General features: G+C 39.4%; 1 protein-coding gene across 1 annotated transcript in view; it reads right to left on the bottom strand.

Moving 5' to 3' along the window:
- Positions 1–6,959: 6,959 nt before the first annotated feature.
- The window catches only part of dock2 (dedicator of cytokinesis 2), a 135,446-nt gene continuing 123,342 nt past the window's right edge, over positions 6,960–19,063 (bottom strand). The window contains exons 40-51 of the mRNA XM_084719135.1: positions 16,992–17,133; positions 16,453–16,534; positions 16,194–16,278; positions 12,936–13,022; positions 12,542–12,718; positions 11,785–11,868; positions 11,552–11,689; positions 10,713–10,840; positions 10,258–10,459; positions 9,996–10,101; positions 8,104–8,252; positions 6,960–7,214 (exon numbers count right to left, since the gene is read on the bottom strand). Of these exons, the coding sequence (XP_084575261.1) occupies positions 7,152–7,214; positions 8,104–8,252; positions 9,996–10,101; positions 10,258–10,459; positions 10,713–10,840; positions 11,552–11,689; positions 11,785–11,868; positions 12,542–12,718; positions 12,936–13,022; positions 16,194–16,278; positions 16,453–16,534; positions 16,992–17,133 (1,443 nt within the window). The 3' untranslated portion in view covers positions 6,960–7,151. The remainder of the gene's footprint in view (positions 7,215–8,103; positions 8,253–9,995; positions 10,102–10,257; positions 10,460–10,712; positions 10,841–11,551; positions 11,690–11,784; positions 11,869–12,541; positions 12,719–12,935; positions 13,023–16,193; positions 16,279–16,452; positions 16,535–16,991; positions 17,134–19,063) is intronic.

The following is a 19,063-nucleotide window of genomic DNA, read 5'->3' as shown; positions in this document are numbered from 1 at the left end:
ATATTAGTATCACTGTTTTCATATTACCACCTTTATTACTTTGCCATCAACTGCTCATTATGAAATTCATTATGATTTCTGACAGAGTGGAGCTGCTCACTCGTGTCTGTCATCTTCCAGTCAGTCAGGCTGATACAGAGCGGGAGCTGCAGCGGCACCGAACAGCCTGAAAATCTCAGGCCCAGGAGGGCTATATGTGCAGCTGTGCTCAGTTTAGTTAGATATTGAAAAGCCCACAGTGAGCACATCTATAATTTACTGACCATTTTACTTCATCCTAAATAAATTAGAAACCTTCTCATGTGCAACTGTGTTTTACTCACATCCCCTGAGAGCAACATTTCATATTTCAAACATTTCAAACAACTTTAAAAAAAAAAAAAAATCCACTTTTTCAATTCTTTGAGGATTTTATCTTCCAGGGGGAAGAGTTAACAAGCTGCTGTCTTGTTTATATATTAATAGACTGTTTTTTTTTTTTTTTTTAAATGTACAGCTAAACCATCTGTCTGCCTACATCATCCATAACTTAATTTTATTTTATAAGCTAAAGGAAATAATGTGTCTACAGTATATTCTTTAAGAACAAACCTTTTTCTTAATACAATTAAATTATTTGGGAGGGCACAAATAGAAACAGATATCTCAGATCTTTTACCTACATATGCTTGTTAATATTTGGAAAATAATAAGTCATTAACTTATTATGACAGTGACAGCTGAAGGTGTAACAGGAAAGTGGGTAGCAAGAGAGGGGATGATACGCAGCAAATGGGCCGTAGGCAGGAGTCAAACTGGCAGCTGCTACAGAGGACTAGCAGCCTCAGTAGCTGGGGTGTGTGCTATACCAACTGAGCTATAGGGGCGCCCCAGCACCATTTCTTTTAAAAGTACATTTTCATACAAGTATTAATATAATATTAACATATATTTATAATATTCTAGTACTGTAAACTGTAAGATTAACGCATTAAGAAACATGAAAGCAGCATCATTCCAAGAATATTCCCCTTAAATGAAGGGAATGTTAAAGAGTTCTTATCTACGATGTGAAACAGAATCTTTATAAACACAATTTTTTCAGTGTCTGATGGTTCAGTATTCCCCAGTTAAAGGGGTTTTGGTGGTAGGCTTCAGTTCATTTTAGTTAAAAATAAAAAGCAAAAGAGATCAAAAGCACATTATGAGGATGTAGAGGATAGCATAATTAATTATATGGCAACACTAAATCAGCTTGCTTTGAAGGCACAGCTATTGCACTATCAATTAATATTGGGTTGGAAAAGACATGAGAGACAATAATACTCATTTAACATGACCTCCCGTATAAACCACACCATCTTCCGGTCTTCTATCTGAATCCAGATCATTTTGTTAGTTGAACAAATACACAGATACAAATAATGACCCGTGCTACTGCAGTACATGTCATAAAACAAATTCAGTATGTCAAGTTTCACCCAGTCCTGCTAAACCGCACCTCATCTCACCTTAAAGACAGAACATCACAAGGGGTTGTGACTTACTTTGCCAGAGTCAACCTGTTTGTGTGTGTATGTGTGTGTGTTAAGACAGGCTGTAACTTCAGGGTGTTTTTTTACAGACAGAAATCCTGCTCAGTTCAAGACAGCACAACATTTTATATATATATATCGATCAATGGATTCAGGTGGGTCCAAACACAAGCTGTATTTTTCCGGCTCGTTGTTTACAGAAAACTCAGAGGTGCCAGAAACTTTCTGTAGAAGAAATTAAACCTTTAACTTGTATACCCCACTGGGGCTTTGCAGACAGAGCATTGGCTGCAGACATAACAATTAATCATTAAACTATTACATCCTGTGCTTGCTTCAGTGACATATATTTCTCAGTGGGTGTGCACTTCATTCTTTTCAACATTCTAGCGGTCTGAAACAAAAAGTGCTTATAAACTGTAACTGCTTGCGGCAGTTCCTGATAAATAGACCATTTTCACAGCTGCCATACAGATGTGAAACAGTGGGTTAAACACAGGTGTTACCAATAGTAGCAGAACCTTTCCAGGGAGCCAACATGCACAATAGCAGCACCTTGTCTCTGATTGACCTGAATGGAACGGAGCCTTAATTAGTATCATTAGTAACACCTGCGTTTACCTTACTATTTCAAGCCAAAATTACTGCAGCAGAAAGGAGGATCCAGGATATTAAAGGGGTAGGTTTCATTATTTGATGTCAGGCTGTATGAGGTATCTGTTGATAGTCAGTGTATGACCCACAGTAGTTGCTGGGGGCAGAGAGGAGTACCCACAGCAACACAATATATTTTAGCAACATATAAAAGGTCTACCTAAAAAAACAAAAGCAAAAAAAAAAAGAACAACCAAAATCCACAATCAGTTTAAGTCTACACTATATTTTCATTGCCTCACTTTCCTGTCAGACAGCCGTTTCTACTCGATCCGTCAATCTGTTTGTTTTAGTTATTGCATGACCTCGGTGAATCCGATCTATCTTTTTAAAAAACAGAGGTCAAACAATAACTAAAACAAACTAATAGATCAAGGTTGAGACAGACCGGCAACTCCTTCTGCAAGGTACAATTACTGATTTCACCTATTGAGTTTGGTTTGTTTGCCAGCAGAAAAGACTATCTGATGGCAAAGAAAAAGCAGTGAAAACTTAAACTGATACTGTTTTTTTTCAGCTGGACCTTTTTTTGGTGGGCTAAAACACATTTTGCTGCTGACCCCATCCACATCAGTTCATTGCTTGACCTCCGTATTGGTGCTCCTCTCTGCTTCTTCAAATTGTCGGCGTGCAGACCACCATCTATTGTAGGTAATATAATGAATATCGATAAGTACCTCATTACAACACCACTTCAAATAATCCAAACTATCCCATTAATATGCCTTTTAGTGTAGTCAACAAATTGATGAAGTAACTAAGTAACTGAACAGGCATTCACTGTACACATCGTGCAAGGACACAATGACATGACACTGACTATTGTACCTGCAAACTTCCAAATGCGGCAGTTTGTCTGACGACTTGATCCACAGATGTGAGCTGAACAGAACACAGCTGCTTGAAATACGCAGCTGAGTTGAATGTCATCACTAGTCTTCAAAATGCAGCGGGCAGGATGCCATCTGAGCACTATTAATATGACCTGTAAGTAACAACACCAAACAAATGACAGCTCCAATAAAACGCTTCAGACTAAATGATGAAAATCTGACATGCCTTCAGAGGCTAACAGTAACATAATGATTGCAAGAGTTGAGTATTGAGTTTTTGATGGGTTTTCCATCTGGAAGCCAAAGAAGCCACAGAGCAGGATCATTAACTTTGATATGAATATGATGAATATAGCCACGAGCGATTAATGATGAGTCGTATTCTTGAATACATTTTCAAATAAATCACGTACAGCTTCATGAGCATAATTCTTATACTTTTATATTTTTTGAAAATGCTATATTTTCCTAAATTTCTCCCACCACCAGAGATTTTATTGATCAGTATTTTGGTAAATTTACACACACTCTGGGACAGTCTTGGTCTTTTAAATGGGAATGAATCTGTTGTTCAGTCAAGCACTGCAGCACCTCATTCCCTGTGAGAATATACAGGATCTCATTTAACTTAACAACCAACCTGATCCATCCTTTTATTTTTTAACAGAAGTGAGATAGATGTCTGAGAGCTGAAATCACTCTGTGGTCATGGAGCAATGGTTTAATCAGGAGATCCACGCTCCAGACAGAGCCATGGCAGTGCAGGACTTTGCATGAGTTTTAAAAGGCTGCAAAGTCGGCAACTTTAAATTGGCTGCAGAGAAACCTGGTGGTCAGTGTGGCAGCAGATAATAGCAGTAGTAATAAGGGAGCGGGGAAATGTCTCCATTGTTCTCAATCTCCCTCTGACAGTGTGCACTCGCTCAGCACAGAGAGAACCATGAGGACATAAAACCACCACCGGGCAAATGTGAGATATTCGTCCACATCTACGAATCATTAAAACGGCCTCATTCTAAATGATATTTTCTGACATAATGACCTTTAACCAATGCAGGTGATACATTAACTCCCTCACTGACTGCACCGACTGCTAATTCATATTCATTATATGCGACAGCCTGTCAGCTCCTTTAACAGTTTATCTTAATATCTTTATTAAAATGTCAATAAAGTCAATAAAGAAAGTAAGACTTAAGCTAATTTCTATCCCACCTCACTTATTCACTATCTGACAGGACTTTGTAGGTTTAGTTGCATTCAGAATGAGACAAGATGGATGAAGGGTGACTGTGCAGTATTTGAAGGGAATCACCAACAAACTGAGTGAGGGTGAGATAACACGAGTCATAAAATAAAGCCTGACACTGGCCTCAAGGCTGAAATATTTCCTCACCTCAAATTCTTTCTTCTACTGCAGCAGGCAAGAGAAAATCATCTCACCGCCCTATGAGTTTGTTTTTTCTTCTGGCCCACAGGAGTTCCTCAGGTCCAGACAGACCTGTCCATCCTGAGTTGTATCAACAGGCTTGTATCTCACAACACCAACATAGATCTCAAACCGCACAGTATTGTATATCTATAGGGACGCACCGGTACTGATACCAGCATTGGGTATCTGTCCGATACTGTCCTCACATACTCATAAAACTACTCCCATACCCAACACCCGATACCACATCACGAAAAGTAGCCGCTCGACACAAGTAAACATCTAAAGAACCGCCATGATGCAGAGATCAAAGCATTTGCTGATGCCTACCCTCTTTTTTTGGACTTCTAACTTCTCTTTGTGTACTTATTCCTCACCAAAACGGCCTGACAACACAACACACGCAACTTCCCTCTTTGGGGTTCACAGCAGGGTAAACAAAACTGTTACACATGGCACCACACTCATACCTGTCCCCCCCTAAACAATGGCAGGTAGGAACTAATGAGCTCTTAGACAAGAGAGACATGAAGAAGAAACTTAAATACTACACATGTAAATGTTAATAAAATACTAAGTAAAATGCTGTAAATGATAATGAAATAATTATCATATATAACACCATTTATAATAGTAAACTAGTCCATAATGATGTTGTGAAATTATTATACTGAAATATACACAGTAAACTGCACAGCTTAATAAAGAACACAAAAACAGTAAAGTAACTTACTACAAATAACCTAAAAATGTAATGTGTATAGTAATGGTATAGTAACTATGGTTACACTTGTAGCACGAAACAGACCAGTGATTTGTTACATTTAGAAAGTGACCATCTAATGAAAATAAAACATGTTTTAAAAGTTATTGTAACAACTTTAATGGCATTATTAAGTACTTTCATCGGTACTCAGTATCGGCAAGTACCCAAATGTAAGTACTTGTACTTGAATTTGGTCTGAAACAAAGTGGTATTGGTGCATCCATATATATCCATATTCTGTATGTTTAGGCACACAGCAGAGGTACTCATACTCACATACTGTACTAAGTTTTTTTGTTGTGACCTGCAGTTCGACCCAGACATCAAAGCTGGGCCCACGAAATAAACCAAGCAAGGACAGAACTGGGAGAGGATCATTGTTTGGTCCATCAACTGCGCTTGCATAAATAGAGATATTTCAGGCTGAGTTAGTCCAACCAGTTGTTGCTGTTAAATGGTTTATCAAATATGCTAGCAAACCAATGCAGTACATTAAAGTAAAGCAGAAACGTCAGATAGGTCAGACCACTGTGTTTAACTATGTCTTTAAACATTAAAGTTACAACTGAAAATAACAACGGAAATAATCAAGTTTGCTGATTTTACATTTAAAATCAAGTTCCAGTTTTCTGTCTATACAGTCAGAATTCCAACTTTAATCTCTGTCGGAATTAAAATGTAAGAATATTGAGTTTAAACTCAGAATTCTGTCTTTATTCAGAATAGAATCTGAATACTGTGACATTTATATTCTGACAGGATTCTCAGACTAACATGAGAATATTAATTTCAGAATTCTGACTTTAAATTCTGACTTTACATTCAGAACTCAAATAAATGTTTCTCATGTGACTCTAATCCTCTTTCATCAGCATCTACAGCATCATCTACGAAGAATACGTCACCTTCATGCATCTTGGGAAATATACTGATAGTTATGTTATGAAATCAAGAACGGGCTTCTCTGGTGAGTGTACACACACAGCGGGTGTGAGTCCAGGCTCGCTTGCTGTGATTTCCTCATCTGTGTGCGTGCATGAAACACGTACATCTGTGTATGATGTGTAGGACAGAGAGCCTCCTACCCAAAACACTGGTATCTCACATCCTGGAGATGAAACTCAACAATCAACTGTTTTTCTAAGATTTCTGCCTATTACAACTTTAATTAGCATTTTTGATGAAAATGTATTTGTTGGAGAAGTTTTACTGCATGAAAGTAGTATGTCAGCAGCCTGTTTCCCAAAATGTCAAGCTATTCCTTCAAGCTTGAATTATTTTTAGATTTGAAATTAAAATTAATATGTGTTCAATCATGCACAATACTGTATATAATATGATATAGATTGGAAGAACACACTGAACAGTTTTGTCTAAGCTCTTTGTGGACACAGCAAGTGCTGTAGCACCTCACTGTACTTTATACACTAAGCTTCACAGTCCATTGCTCCCTATTATATTTGAATTTATTAGACCTTCTTGTTTGTTGTATCAGTGCCAATGCGTTTTGGCAGCATGTTTCTGTTTAAAGTCCTTTGGGAGGACACGGTAACCTTTGTGCTTTATCAAATTATTATTTTTCCATTAACTTCAGTCAGTCACAACAACGCTGAAAACTGTATAATAGGAAGCTTTTTAATCAGGCACGTCGGCGGGATGGTTTGTGTTTGCTCGTTCTTGTAGAAGCAGAATTGATTGAAAAGCTGTAAGGTGGCATTTAGCTTCACTGGGAATCATTTGAATTACCAGGAAAAAAGGTCATGGCTCAAAAATAGCCTTTATTGATAGGTAAAATCAATTATATTAAGGCAACAGCAGTACTGAGACTGACAGGCAGACTGAGTCAGAGAGTGGGTGCATAATTTGGTTTTGCTTGCAGGTTTAAGTGAACTTCTTTGCAAAACAAATGCATAAAAAGAATGAAAGAAAACAAGAAATTAATATAAAAGATTTCAGAAATGACTGTTGCTGTCTTTGGCTGGATCACTGGACTTCGCATCCTCAGATTTGGAAGTCTGTTGAAACAAACACAATACAAGATGTACTTTTAGTTACGGGCAATAATGTAGACCAGACTAACCTGGAAGTTACATCACCCTGGTTCCCTCAACAAAAAGCCAGAGAGACTGAATTTTGGATTACTGCAAAGCTCAGTGGCATACAGAAGTTTATGATACTTAGGGTTTGTTCAGCAAGATAATCTACACCAATTATAACCATCTTTGTGAATTTTGAAGCATAAACACAGTCACCAGAAGTCAAAAGCTAATGTTTGGCTACAAACAAACTCCAACAGGGTTGCATGACTTCACATCATCACCACAAAGTGTTCAACAAACTGTAGTCTCAATTGTTAGCAACCACCTTTATTAAGACACATAAAAGCTTCAAAACTTACAAGTGGGGTATTAACTGATGTATTTTATTTTGTAGAACAAAACACGAAAATCTTGTAAACTTGTGTTAACCACAGATCTTATTCAGGCATCTAACCAAAAACCCATTCAAAAGGTCCAGTGACCCTGAGGCGAGGGAACCAGAGATGTAAAAATGCTAACGCATTTCAAGGTTTTAGGAGTCATTCCTGCAGCGCGCTAAATGTCCTTGATGTTCAACTGGAAGATTGTGTTGGTGTAAACATGTTCAAATAATGATAATGTTTTCCTGTTTCCGGTCTTAAAGCTAACCCTCCCCTGGCTATAGTGTTATATCTAGCATACAGACATCACAGTGGTATCAGTACAGACAGTGGCATCAATCTTCTCTTCTCCATCTCTGTCGCAGGACAGAGGATAAGTGTACCAGCCAAAAATGTGACCAGTGAGTAGCCAAACTGTGGTACTGATTCTTCAACCTGTCAACTTGATGTTTCTCTGTGGACTGCATTAATTCTGATGGTCTCACCTTGGACTTGAAGAGGAGGTTAATGACGCCCTTTGAGCGTCTGTCTGCTGTTCGGTCACAGGTCCCATGGACAGACATGCTCTTGCTGTCCCTCCTGGCTCTGGGAGTGTCCACTTCCTCTGTGCCCCCCACCACCGCCAAGGACAGACCTACTGACAGAGACAACTTTAGCGCCTGTGTCTCTCTGATTACCGGCTCACAGTGAAACCTCTGCCTCTTCCTGCTGATTTTTCGGGACTAATTGTGCTCTTGCAGCTGTTCTGCTGATGAACTGTGCGCTTTGGCAGTACCAGTGGCACTGTGTGTATGTTCAGCGAGGCTGTACAGCTTGTAGTCAGCGGTGCTAATCAGAGGTAGTGTATTAACGCCACAGTCAATGCTGGCTCAGCTGGCCCACTCCAACATGGCACAACGCCAGGGAAACATCAGCGAATTGTGGCCTGATGCACTATTTGGACTTGTAGGGTTATGTGACTGAAACGATAAAATATAAACTGGGTGAAACCGCAGGCCAGTTTGGAAAAAATTACAACCGACGTGACTGATACATTAATTTGCTACCTTACATCAGAGTCTGTGTTGGGTCAGGCCATTACTGCAGCATTTCCCAGCTTGCCAATTTATCATAAATAAACACCAGACTTTAAAAAGCATACTCCAGCCATGATTGTGTGTTTTTCCTCACAGTCAGCTACCCAGAATAGGAAAAAACTGTACTTCCTCTCATGTCATGACTTTTTTACTCAGTAACAGTACACTAAGGCAGCCATTCGCAACTCCCTAATAACTTGGCATTACATGCCTGCTGTGTATTCATGTCAGCTCGCTTTGGGTTGTCTCATTACTTATTCAGGAAGATAGTAAAACTGTAACCTAAAAAGTTATTTATTAACTAAGTTTTTGCATTAAAACCCAAGATTACACCCACGTGACCTGACATTTGGCTACAACTTCATTGTTTTGTGATCATCATTCTACAAAGATACACTTAGATTTTGGCTCCCTGTACTGCTGCACTGCCAAATGATTAGATACTATTTTCCAAAGCTATTTTTTATATCTAAATGTGTTGAAGTATATAGGAAAAAAAAGAAAGCAGGGCCAGTTCCTTTGAGTGCAGTGCCACAAAATATGTTGGTTTTTGAAACAAGGAAGTGATGTGGGAGACAGTGCCTGCACCAGTAAAAGCTCCAAAGCATGTGTTGAGGATAAATGGCCCTGAACACATTAGATTTGGATGCATAATGTCAGACAATGATGCTGAGCCAAAAGCACAGTGTGTTGGTAAAATCCTGTCACAGCAAGGTTAATTTTTTCTCCTTTTTTGTCATGTTTTTTTTTTCTCATTTAAGTGGGAAGATGGTCCTTGAAAATGTTTTATCAGTCATTAGCTGGCCATAAGTGACAAAAGGCATAGAATTCTTGCACTTAAGACTTGTTCAGACTGCCAACCCAAATCCATTAGCATATCCAGATTGATTTTGGAGTCTGAACAGCAAAAATAAAAATCACATGAATTGTCATATTTGCTAATTGGATCCAAGGCACATTTGGAGGTGGCTGCAATTGTGTTTCCAATTGAATTACTACAGATGTGTTTCGGTCGGGCTGCTTTTTTCTGACAACTTACATTTTCAAAACAGGCTAGTTACTTTAGTCTTAATGCATTAGTTAGTTTTCATCAAGACCAACATCTTCTTAAGTGGATGAGACAATAACACATAAAAAGACTCTTATTAAGTGTGTCCATCTGTGTAAATCAAGCACGACAGACAAAACAATGCAACATAAGACGTAAGATAAAACAGACAAGAGGGATACAGTGCAGACAGTCTGTTTTAAAGATCTTTAAAGCCTCTGCAGTGCTGTGTGGATTGGTGTATTTTAGGCACCTGTGATGGCAGGCAGGGATCTGGAGTTGGCATTGGTCAGCAACACATTTCCTTCATTTGGCTCAGACAGGTTGGTGTCACTGCGGAACTCCTGCTTCTTGGACAGCTAGAGGGAGACAGAGATCACACAAAAATCAGCAACAAAACCTCTGCAGATACTGAGCTCCATTATTTAAACACCCCCTCACTTCTAACATTCCTGTTTTTCATATTTTATCTGCTTTCCTCCCATCATCTACCTCCCTGTGAAGCTCATTCTCACCCGTTTACAGTCCATTGTGCTCGTCCTTTCTCTTTCCTCTGTGATGAAGATCATGCTGCTCCTCTTCTTCTTCTTCTTACTCTTCCTCAGTCTGACCTCTGCGTCGCCCACGGTCACCACCCCCTCCTCCACTGTACTTACACTCACACTGCCGCTGGAGCGCTGAAGGGGCCAGGAGGTCGGTGACTCAGGGGGGAGGTCCCTAGGAGGAGGCAGGAAGGGTGTGAGTAGTAAATAAAAGGGGCTAAAGGTTCATTTTCATGTCCAGGTTGTTGTGAAGAGCAGATTTTTACAGTTTGAGATGAGATGTATGCTTTAATTCCGACATATTGGCAGTGATTACATTAGAACATAGTTTATATATGTATCCTGTTGATGAAATGTGTCAGTCCTGCATTGAATTTTACTTTGAGGTCACTAGATAAATTCATCTGTCCGCACACGTGTTTCCTTACCTGTCTGCATGGACCTTGGTTGGAGTCCCGCATTCAGATCCCTGCATTGAGGAGATGGAGATGATAGACTGACGAATGGAGCGCAGCATCGAGCGAGGACGAGTGGACTTCCTCTCATCCAAATCGGGCTGGAAGCACAGAGTTGAACTGCATTAAATACAGGTAAAAAGATAATACTACTAGGACAGTAGAGCTGTCAATCAATCAATTAGTCGAAGATTAAGAAAATTAAGTCCAACTATTTTGATTGTCAAATTAATCGCTTCAGTCATTTTTCAAGCAAAAATGTTAAATATGTGTTTGGGTTTTGGATTGCTGGTTGCACAAAAGATGTCACTTTAGGCTCTGGGTGTTTTTCACATTTTTTTTTGTCATTTTATAGACGATAATTGATTAATTGTGAAAATAATCATTAGTGGCAGCCCTATAGGACAGCATATTTCCTAGACAGTGACAGCGAAACAAAGCACAAGAACATCATTAAAGAATGCAAGAAAAAAAATCAAGTAAAGTTTTACTCTTAAAAACAGCATATCATCACTCCTACTCATCATTAGTTTAATCACCCCTGAAGGGCAAAGCCAATTTACAAGTTAATGACCATATTTAGCCCCAGTCAGACCATCTATACCCTGTTCTGGCTGTAGAGAAATTTAAAGGTACAAATCCCAGATCAACGCTCTTCTCAGAGGCTTTTGTGAGTACTTTGATCTTTAAAATTCGCCTGGGTCAGCTCATTTGCAGCTTAATTAACGCAGCTCTACCACAGTAACTCGTGTCCAGCCTCGCAGAAAGGAGCATGTTTTGGACCGCTTTTTCTGTCTTCTCCAAGTTCTTACCAGTTCTCTGACTCCGTACTCCTTCTCCACTTTCTTCTTCAGCTGTTTGAAACACTCCTCCATGCGCTCGTGGAAAGGACGCAGGTCATCAGTCACTCTCTTCCCATGGAGAGTGATCCCTCCATCGAGTAACGGTATCTATAAACACAGATGTTATGGTGTGAACAGAATGTCCACATAAAACTGGCAGAACCAAATGTGTAATCAAGAAGTTTTGTTAGTGTGTTCAGTACCTGCCACGCGATGAGGTCTTTGAGGCGCAGCAGTTTGTCTCTGTCCTCTGGGTGCTGCTGAGTGTACTCCTCGGTAAAGAACGCCTGATACCAAAGAAATATTAAAAACTCATTTCATGACTTTTCCGCCCACATGTGCCCTTTCAACGCTCACTAATCTGATCCTATATGGGATATCATAATGCTGAAGGGTGTTTGAGAGTGAACACTAATAACACTTCGAGTTATAAATACACCAGACTCAAATAAGTTACATTTCATGTAATTTGGACTGATCAGATTCAGAACTTCAGGAGGTGATACTGATTTTTGATGCCAACTGAATTCAATTTAAATCATCATGAGAGATGAGTCTCGGAGTAAAGCAGTCCCACAAGCTCAGATCATTTTTTGGGGATTAGTAATCATCCAAAAACAACATTACTGAGATTGCGAATCTTTGTCATGATGCCTTTTTAAATTCTACACACAGTCACAATGAATCAGTGCTTGTTTACATAAAAATGACGGCCATTAAAAGAAAAACAAGCCAAAATCTATCCACAAATGTGATGGGTGTAATAAACATAATGGATTATCTAACTCCATTGTTCCTATACTTTCCAAAAAACTAAACAAGAAAAACAATATTCAATAGATAAATACCCCTGAGGGTGTAATTTATGATAATCAGACTCTGTTTAACTCTCACTGGGACCTTTATTCAATGGAAAAAAGTGTATTTGCAAGGGGTTATAAATTTGAGTGGATTCTTTACCTTTTCATACTTGGCAAAGCCGCCCATCACAGCTGGGTCCACGATGCCGTTGAGCAGCATGGAGAGGGGGTTGATGGGAAGGCTCCAGTCAGCCTGGTATTGGTTAATCATGGTCAGAATCTTCTCGTTGGTGGACTCCATGGTCTCTATGGCGTTCTCTAATGGAGACAAGGTGGTCTGGACAGAGAAGGTGAGTGGTACAAAGAACAGAGGGAAGGAGGATGGAGAAATTTAAAAAATAGGGAAGCAGGGAGTAGGATTTTCAAGATGGGATGTGAAAAACAATAAATCTAATCAGCGGTGGTAAGATGGGGAACATGTTACACTGAAGGCAACAGCTCACAGCAAGCACACATGTCAAGCGTGGAGTGAGAACACGCCCCCACAGACTTACGTGTTTCATGTCAGTGGCCTCAAACCAGCGCAGGATCCCTGGCAGCTTGTACACAGTGGTGAAGGTTGTGCGTTCAATCCACATAGACTAAAAAACAGGGAGAGAAAGAAGGAAAATCAGACAGCAGTTAGATGAGCCTCTGACACTTGTGAATACTCAGAACATGATACATGATACATCCTATTCAGAAGTGAGTTACAGATAAACAAAGTGGCTCTGAGAAACTAAGCTGACCAAGAGCAATGGTAGGATATCACATTTGCACAGTGGACCAACAGGTGGTGATCAGACTGTACACAAATACAGTTGTAATCAATGGTTTAGGGAGTTTTGCATTCAGGCACTTGGGTCTTATATAGAGTTTATCGTGATGAAGGGTCTTAAAATGTGTATTCTTCGTGAATCCACACTTTTTAAAAGCTTTCTTTGCACTAGCCCACTAACATAAGGATTGGGTTCTTATTAGCTTCCATTTTTGCCATTTTGATAAACAGAATGCGTCTGGACAGTCCTGTTTGTGGCCTCTGTAGGGCTCTCTGTGGGGTGGGTGTAATCTAATCCAGCTTTTCATTGGGCCTTTCACTTCAGTGGCATTGCTTCTTTGTTTTTTAGTCAGCTGTGGACGTTGTATGTGTTTTTTTTCTGGGCCTCTGCTGCCTGTGGTGTCCTTCTGCATAAAATGTCCCTCCCAATGACACATCCAGCATTTTTGGACTGCACAGGTGATGAGGAAGAAGCCTGTTGCATAAAACTCTAGCTGTTCTCTTGGATATGATGGATGAGGTGTCCTCTAGTGGGATGCGTGGATCCAAGTAGAACGACCTTAACACCTCACTGCTACATTGGTATTGGCAGAATATGGTGTGGTCTTTTGCTTTAAGGCAAAAAAGCGCCAAATGCAGATGCTTTGGGTCGGTGGAACCACAAACCTGGGAATAAGGCTCAACAAAAAACACATTCTCAAGAGTAGCTTGGCGTAGCTTTAAAGGGTGAACTTGTCACCTTTTTTTTCCTTTGTTTTGTTTTCTCAAGCATGGTGTTAACAGATGGGCTTCACGTTACAATATAGGATGTTAATCCTAAAACAAATCAATCACATGTGACAGTGGGGTTCACATTTAACAAAAGATATTAACACATTTAAAACCAAATAAACATAAGTTGCCCATAATGCACCAAAGTCATATAAGCATTAGGGCTGTCACAATATTGGATTTCTACGAGAAAATTTGGAAATAAAATATCAGTTAAATTCATTTTGTTTATTGTACATTTTGTCTCTTACATATGAGTGTAGGGAGTTGGAGAGAGTGTCTGTCACCATAACACTACAAACTTTAACCAGTCTTTTGTTGCCCTTGTCCCAACTTGTTTAAAGCCTGTTGCCGGCATCAAATTCTGAATTACCATACATTTGAAAAATCAGTGAAGTTGATGAGGCAACACATTAAATATATTGTCATTGAACTGTACAAATTATCCCATTCTGTTATGTTTTACAGTGTCACAACTTTTTTGTAATCAGGGTTTTAAGAAGAAAGGATGTTGTGTGTGAAGATGTGAGTGCCAGCACAAGTTCTGCTTCTCTGGTCCTTGTCACATGCTTGTGTGCCTCTCTGGTAAGTATAATGGGAAGCCCTAGGCTGGAGCTGACAGCAATGCCTGTTTCAACTTATTACATCACTGCTTGTTGTGACCAGGTACGGGAAGAGTGCACGGTGAGGGTTTTGATATCTCATAGAATGGCACTGCAATTGATGCATAATTCATTATCTGTTGTCTACAATAACCTATAATTCCTTAAAACGTCTTCCTCTGCGACAGAGATTGAGACACAGGACGAATGCTTTCTCTCTTTTCATAAAGATAAAGATGGTCCTGTGAGATCGCTGGCAGAGAAACTCAATTTTTTTCAGTAAGTAAAATATGTGCAGTGGTTCAGCAGCTCTAATCAGACCAATGTCATTGATGGAGTCCCATACTCACAGAGGTGATGACACATCATCCTGTCATGTCCTCCCCTTTTCTCTTTACTTGAGGGTCAATCGTTACTTAACAGGGCTGGAAGCACAGCTGGTGTGTCACCCTGTTTAGTCTCTAAAAGGTGCTCTCTGGTATACAATGGATTTAGTTTACAGAACATATCTCACCCCAATAAATTCACATGATATCTGACAGGAGAAATAAATATAAAGTTGTGTAATTTGAAACGCTCTGGATCAAGAAGTGACCTTTATGTAAAAAGTCAAATCAGATCATCAGTTTTAAAAACCATGACACCACTAGTAATAGTTGATGACACATATAAAGGACTAACACTAAGAAAAACTCAAGTGTACCTGCAGTATAGGTGTTACAGTTGTTTTTGTGCTTCTGAAAGACTTTCTTTGCTCTGCATTGTATTGTTTTGTTCTCAAAGTTTTACTAACTTTACTTTGTATTGTGATATTCACTTTTGTATTTAACTTTTTAAAGTTGTTTAAGATTTTGCCTTTGCAGCTCTTTATTTTCTCTTTTCAGCTTTTTCATCGCTCAGCATCTATATCACATTTTTCTTTCATACTCTTTGGTACCAACTATTGAAGATCTACTCCACAGGACTGATAAACTCATCATCTGACCTTCCACTAAAATAACTTCCCATTTTCTGTCCTGTGTTTAGAACCACTTTTGTCCACAATTCAATTCCAATTTTGTTCAATCAAAATTCTCCTCAGAAGATACAAGTCAGTCCCATTGGTGTGGGGAGAATCAATCAGATCACAACAAGGATGAAATAGCATCGGGAGAACAAATCTTTCCTACTTCTTTCCACTGGTCCTGCTAGACCTATTTCTCCTCGTTTTCTTTTTATTTGTTATTTTTGAGACAGTTGGTCTTTTTTAAATCTCTTTTTACTCTTTATGTTTCTCCTCCTTTTTCTATTATTCCTTTTTGAACTCTGGGCCCTCGTTATTCTAACTCATTGCCTACTTTCTTTACCGGTTTTACAATTTGATATCTAATCTGGCACTACAGTAACACCTGATTCTATTACATCTCAAATGCTCCTATGAAATCTTAAAACATAATCTGATGTCTTATCATATAATTATACCATAGCTTGCTTTGGAATGAAAACCTATTATTTTATAGAACAGAAACTCATCTTTTCAAACTGATAACAATGAAAGCACACAATAGCTCCTGGGAGACTTCCCCTGTCTCTTCCCAGGTCCCTGTGGTCATAAATATTTCATTAAAAAGAAAAAAACTCACAGCAAACTCATTGTTGGGATCCACAGGTCCTTTCCTCACAGGTCTGGAATAGTGAAAACGCTGCACGTAGTTGGACTTGTAGAAGCTGCAAACAGTGAAAGAAAAGGCAGACAGAGGTTAAAGCTGAGCAAAGAAAAAAATTATTATTCACTAAGGAGGAAAATGTGACATATCAGAGTTACTTATGCGATTTAAATGCCTATCATTTCGCAAACATTTGCTGTGTGAAAATATGAGTTAAATGTGCTGTTTAACTGACTTGATAATCTGGTCAGGGACGGGCTTGTTCTTCAGGCGAGGAGGAATCTCAAGAACTGGCTGCACTGTGAAACACTGGATATCTGGTTCACATCACTCAGGAGTGAAACATCACTACATGACGGAGAGTCTCTCTAAATCCCTGCGTCAGAATGTACAAACCGAGTTGAAGGATGCGTCAGACCTCCAGTGGCTGGGTTTTAATATAGAGACGTACAAAAAGTAAACAAAAACTAAATGTAGATCCAGACAAAAACTGTCTGGGTGTCTGAGCAAGTTTTATTGTGTTTCTGAGAAAAATCTCCCCTGATATTTTCTTTTGGAAAACACTGGATCATTATTGATCTTAGTATTTACTTTCAGATCTGTTCAGAAAGCTAAATACTTGTTCATCCCAAAGTTACTGAATGTAAATTCATATGTAGTTCTACCTGTGTATATATACTGCATATATGATATGACTGTAGTTCATGTGTAGCATTTACATTTTCTGTTTCCTGATTACATCTACATATGTGCATTATGTTTGCGAAAGGATACACTGGAGTGGAGAGTTCTTGATGTCATCTCCTGGCATGGTGGTGGTGTTGAGGCGCACAGCGCTGGGAAACTGGCTCATCAGCTGGTTCTGAAAGTCCTCTCTGCGTTCATACTCCTTGCCACGGTGGATGAACACCTTGTTCTGAAACCACAGGAAATTAATTGTTGTGAATTATTATAATGACAAGATTAAGTCCTTATTAGTCATCTAATCATCACAGGGACATTCTGTTTTTATTTTTTACATTCTTCACAATTTTTCAACAGGATAGTTGATCATCGCTATCTCTCAAGGAAAATGTCATACACAAAATTATGTAGATTTAAATATTTAAGACATGTAGAAGCATACAAATGCAGCATCTTTAAATGACCGTAACAAAGGCAGTGGCAAGCATAAAAAAATTAAATTTGAAAGAAAACAGTGTTGGGGCAGACCGCAGTGTTCTGAAACCAACTGAAGCTGCTTCTGCACATTTGGTTTCGTCCCTCGGCAAAGGGAGCAAACCTGCCTCAGATGATCTGGGTGGCTCGTAACAGAGCAGCATATCAGAGATGTATTTTTGCCCCCAAACCCATGCTTTCTAAGTCAGTACTGGTATTTTGAAAATCAATTATTTCATGCAGGAATCCAGTGCAAGGCTCTGAGAACTGGGATGATGTGTTCCACTTTCTTGGTTTTAGTGAGGACTCAGGCAGCAGCGTTCTTAATAAGCTGCAGCTGTCTGACTGATTTTTTACAGAGACTTGTAAAGACACCATTACAATAATAAAGCATACTAAAGCCAAAAGCATGAATAAGTTTTTTCTAGGTCTTGTTAAGATATTAGTCCTTTAAGTCTTGTTAAATTTCTAAGGTGGTCGAAGGCTGATTTTGCAGTTCTGTTGATGGTGGGTTTTGACATTTAGGTCTGTGTCCAGAACTATTCCACGATTTCTGACAAGGTTTGAAGGTTAATATGTTCAGTGCACTTATTCAGGAACTGTATAGGTCCATCACCAGGATTTATTGTTATGTCTGTGCTCCTGCAGGCCAGTGAAAACCCCCTGAAACATTTTGTGCAGCCCCAATACCTAAAATTAAATGCATGCATTTTGAACCATTTCAGTATTTTCAGTGGCCTTTTTTTGGGTGGGGGGCTTTTATGTCTTTAATTTAATAGGACAACTGAGGTGAGGGTAGGAAAAGGGGGAAGAAAGTGAGGAGATCACATGCAGCAAAGGGACAGGGGCAGGAGACGAACCCATGCCTGCTGCAGTGGACTCAAAGTATATGGGGGTGCATGCTGTACAATGAGCTACCAGGGTGCACCACAATAACCTTCATTTTTTACACCACTCAGGTACTGTGTCAGACTGCGCCCCCCATAACAAGCGTCTGTCTGGGTGGGAATTTCAATTTGTAGAAAACAACTGGTTGCAAGGCAACTTGTGGCATCTCCAGAGTATCTCAGAAATGATCTATGCTAGTGTGGTTATCTAAGGTTAGCAATTTCACTTTGTTGATTCCATCGTTCCAGGAAGGATAGATCAACTCTGACTTTGTTCAACCTCTGGGGACACATGGAGCGATCTGCCTTTCTGCAAACAGGTTAATTTGGTGCAAAAAGAATTTACAGTTGGCTCTCTAAATTGGCAATCAGCCATCAAAACTTTAAATACGCCTGATAGATGCTGAATAGAACTGGACCAAGAATGGACCCTTGGGGAACTCCACATGTCATTGCTGTTTGTTCAGATTTGTAATTATAATACACAAAACAGTCTATATCCTGTAGATATCACTGAACTCAGTTAAGGCATTAGAGTCACACAGTTTTCCAGTTTGTCCACTAATATCTTGTGATTAACTCTGTTAAAGCGCTTAGCTCTGGCAGTACTATGCCGGAGGTTTTATCATTGCCTGTATTTAAATAGACGTTGTTTAAGGCTTTCAGGAGACCAGTCTCGTTTATGTGGTGTTGTCAAAATCCAAAGAACAAAAGTGGGCCTGTGCCTTGTCTCCGTGCACTGCCCTGGCCTGATCCCTACTGACTTTGTCATACTCCTTACCACAGCAGATTAACACATCT

Source organism: Lutjanus erythropterus, chromosome 5 (genome assembly GCF_056507025.1).
Source record: "Lutjanus erythropterus isolate fLutEry1 chromosome 5, fLutEry1.hap2, whole genome shotgun sequence".
Taxonomy (NCBI): domain Eukaryota; kingdom Metazoa; phylum Chordata; class Actinopteri; order Lutjaniformes; family Lutjanidae; genus Lutjanus; species Lutjanus erythropterus.
Note: the sequence above shows the minus strand (reverse complement) of the source record. Positions and strands in the feature narration are given on the sequence as shown.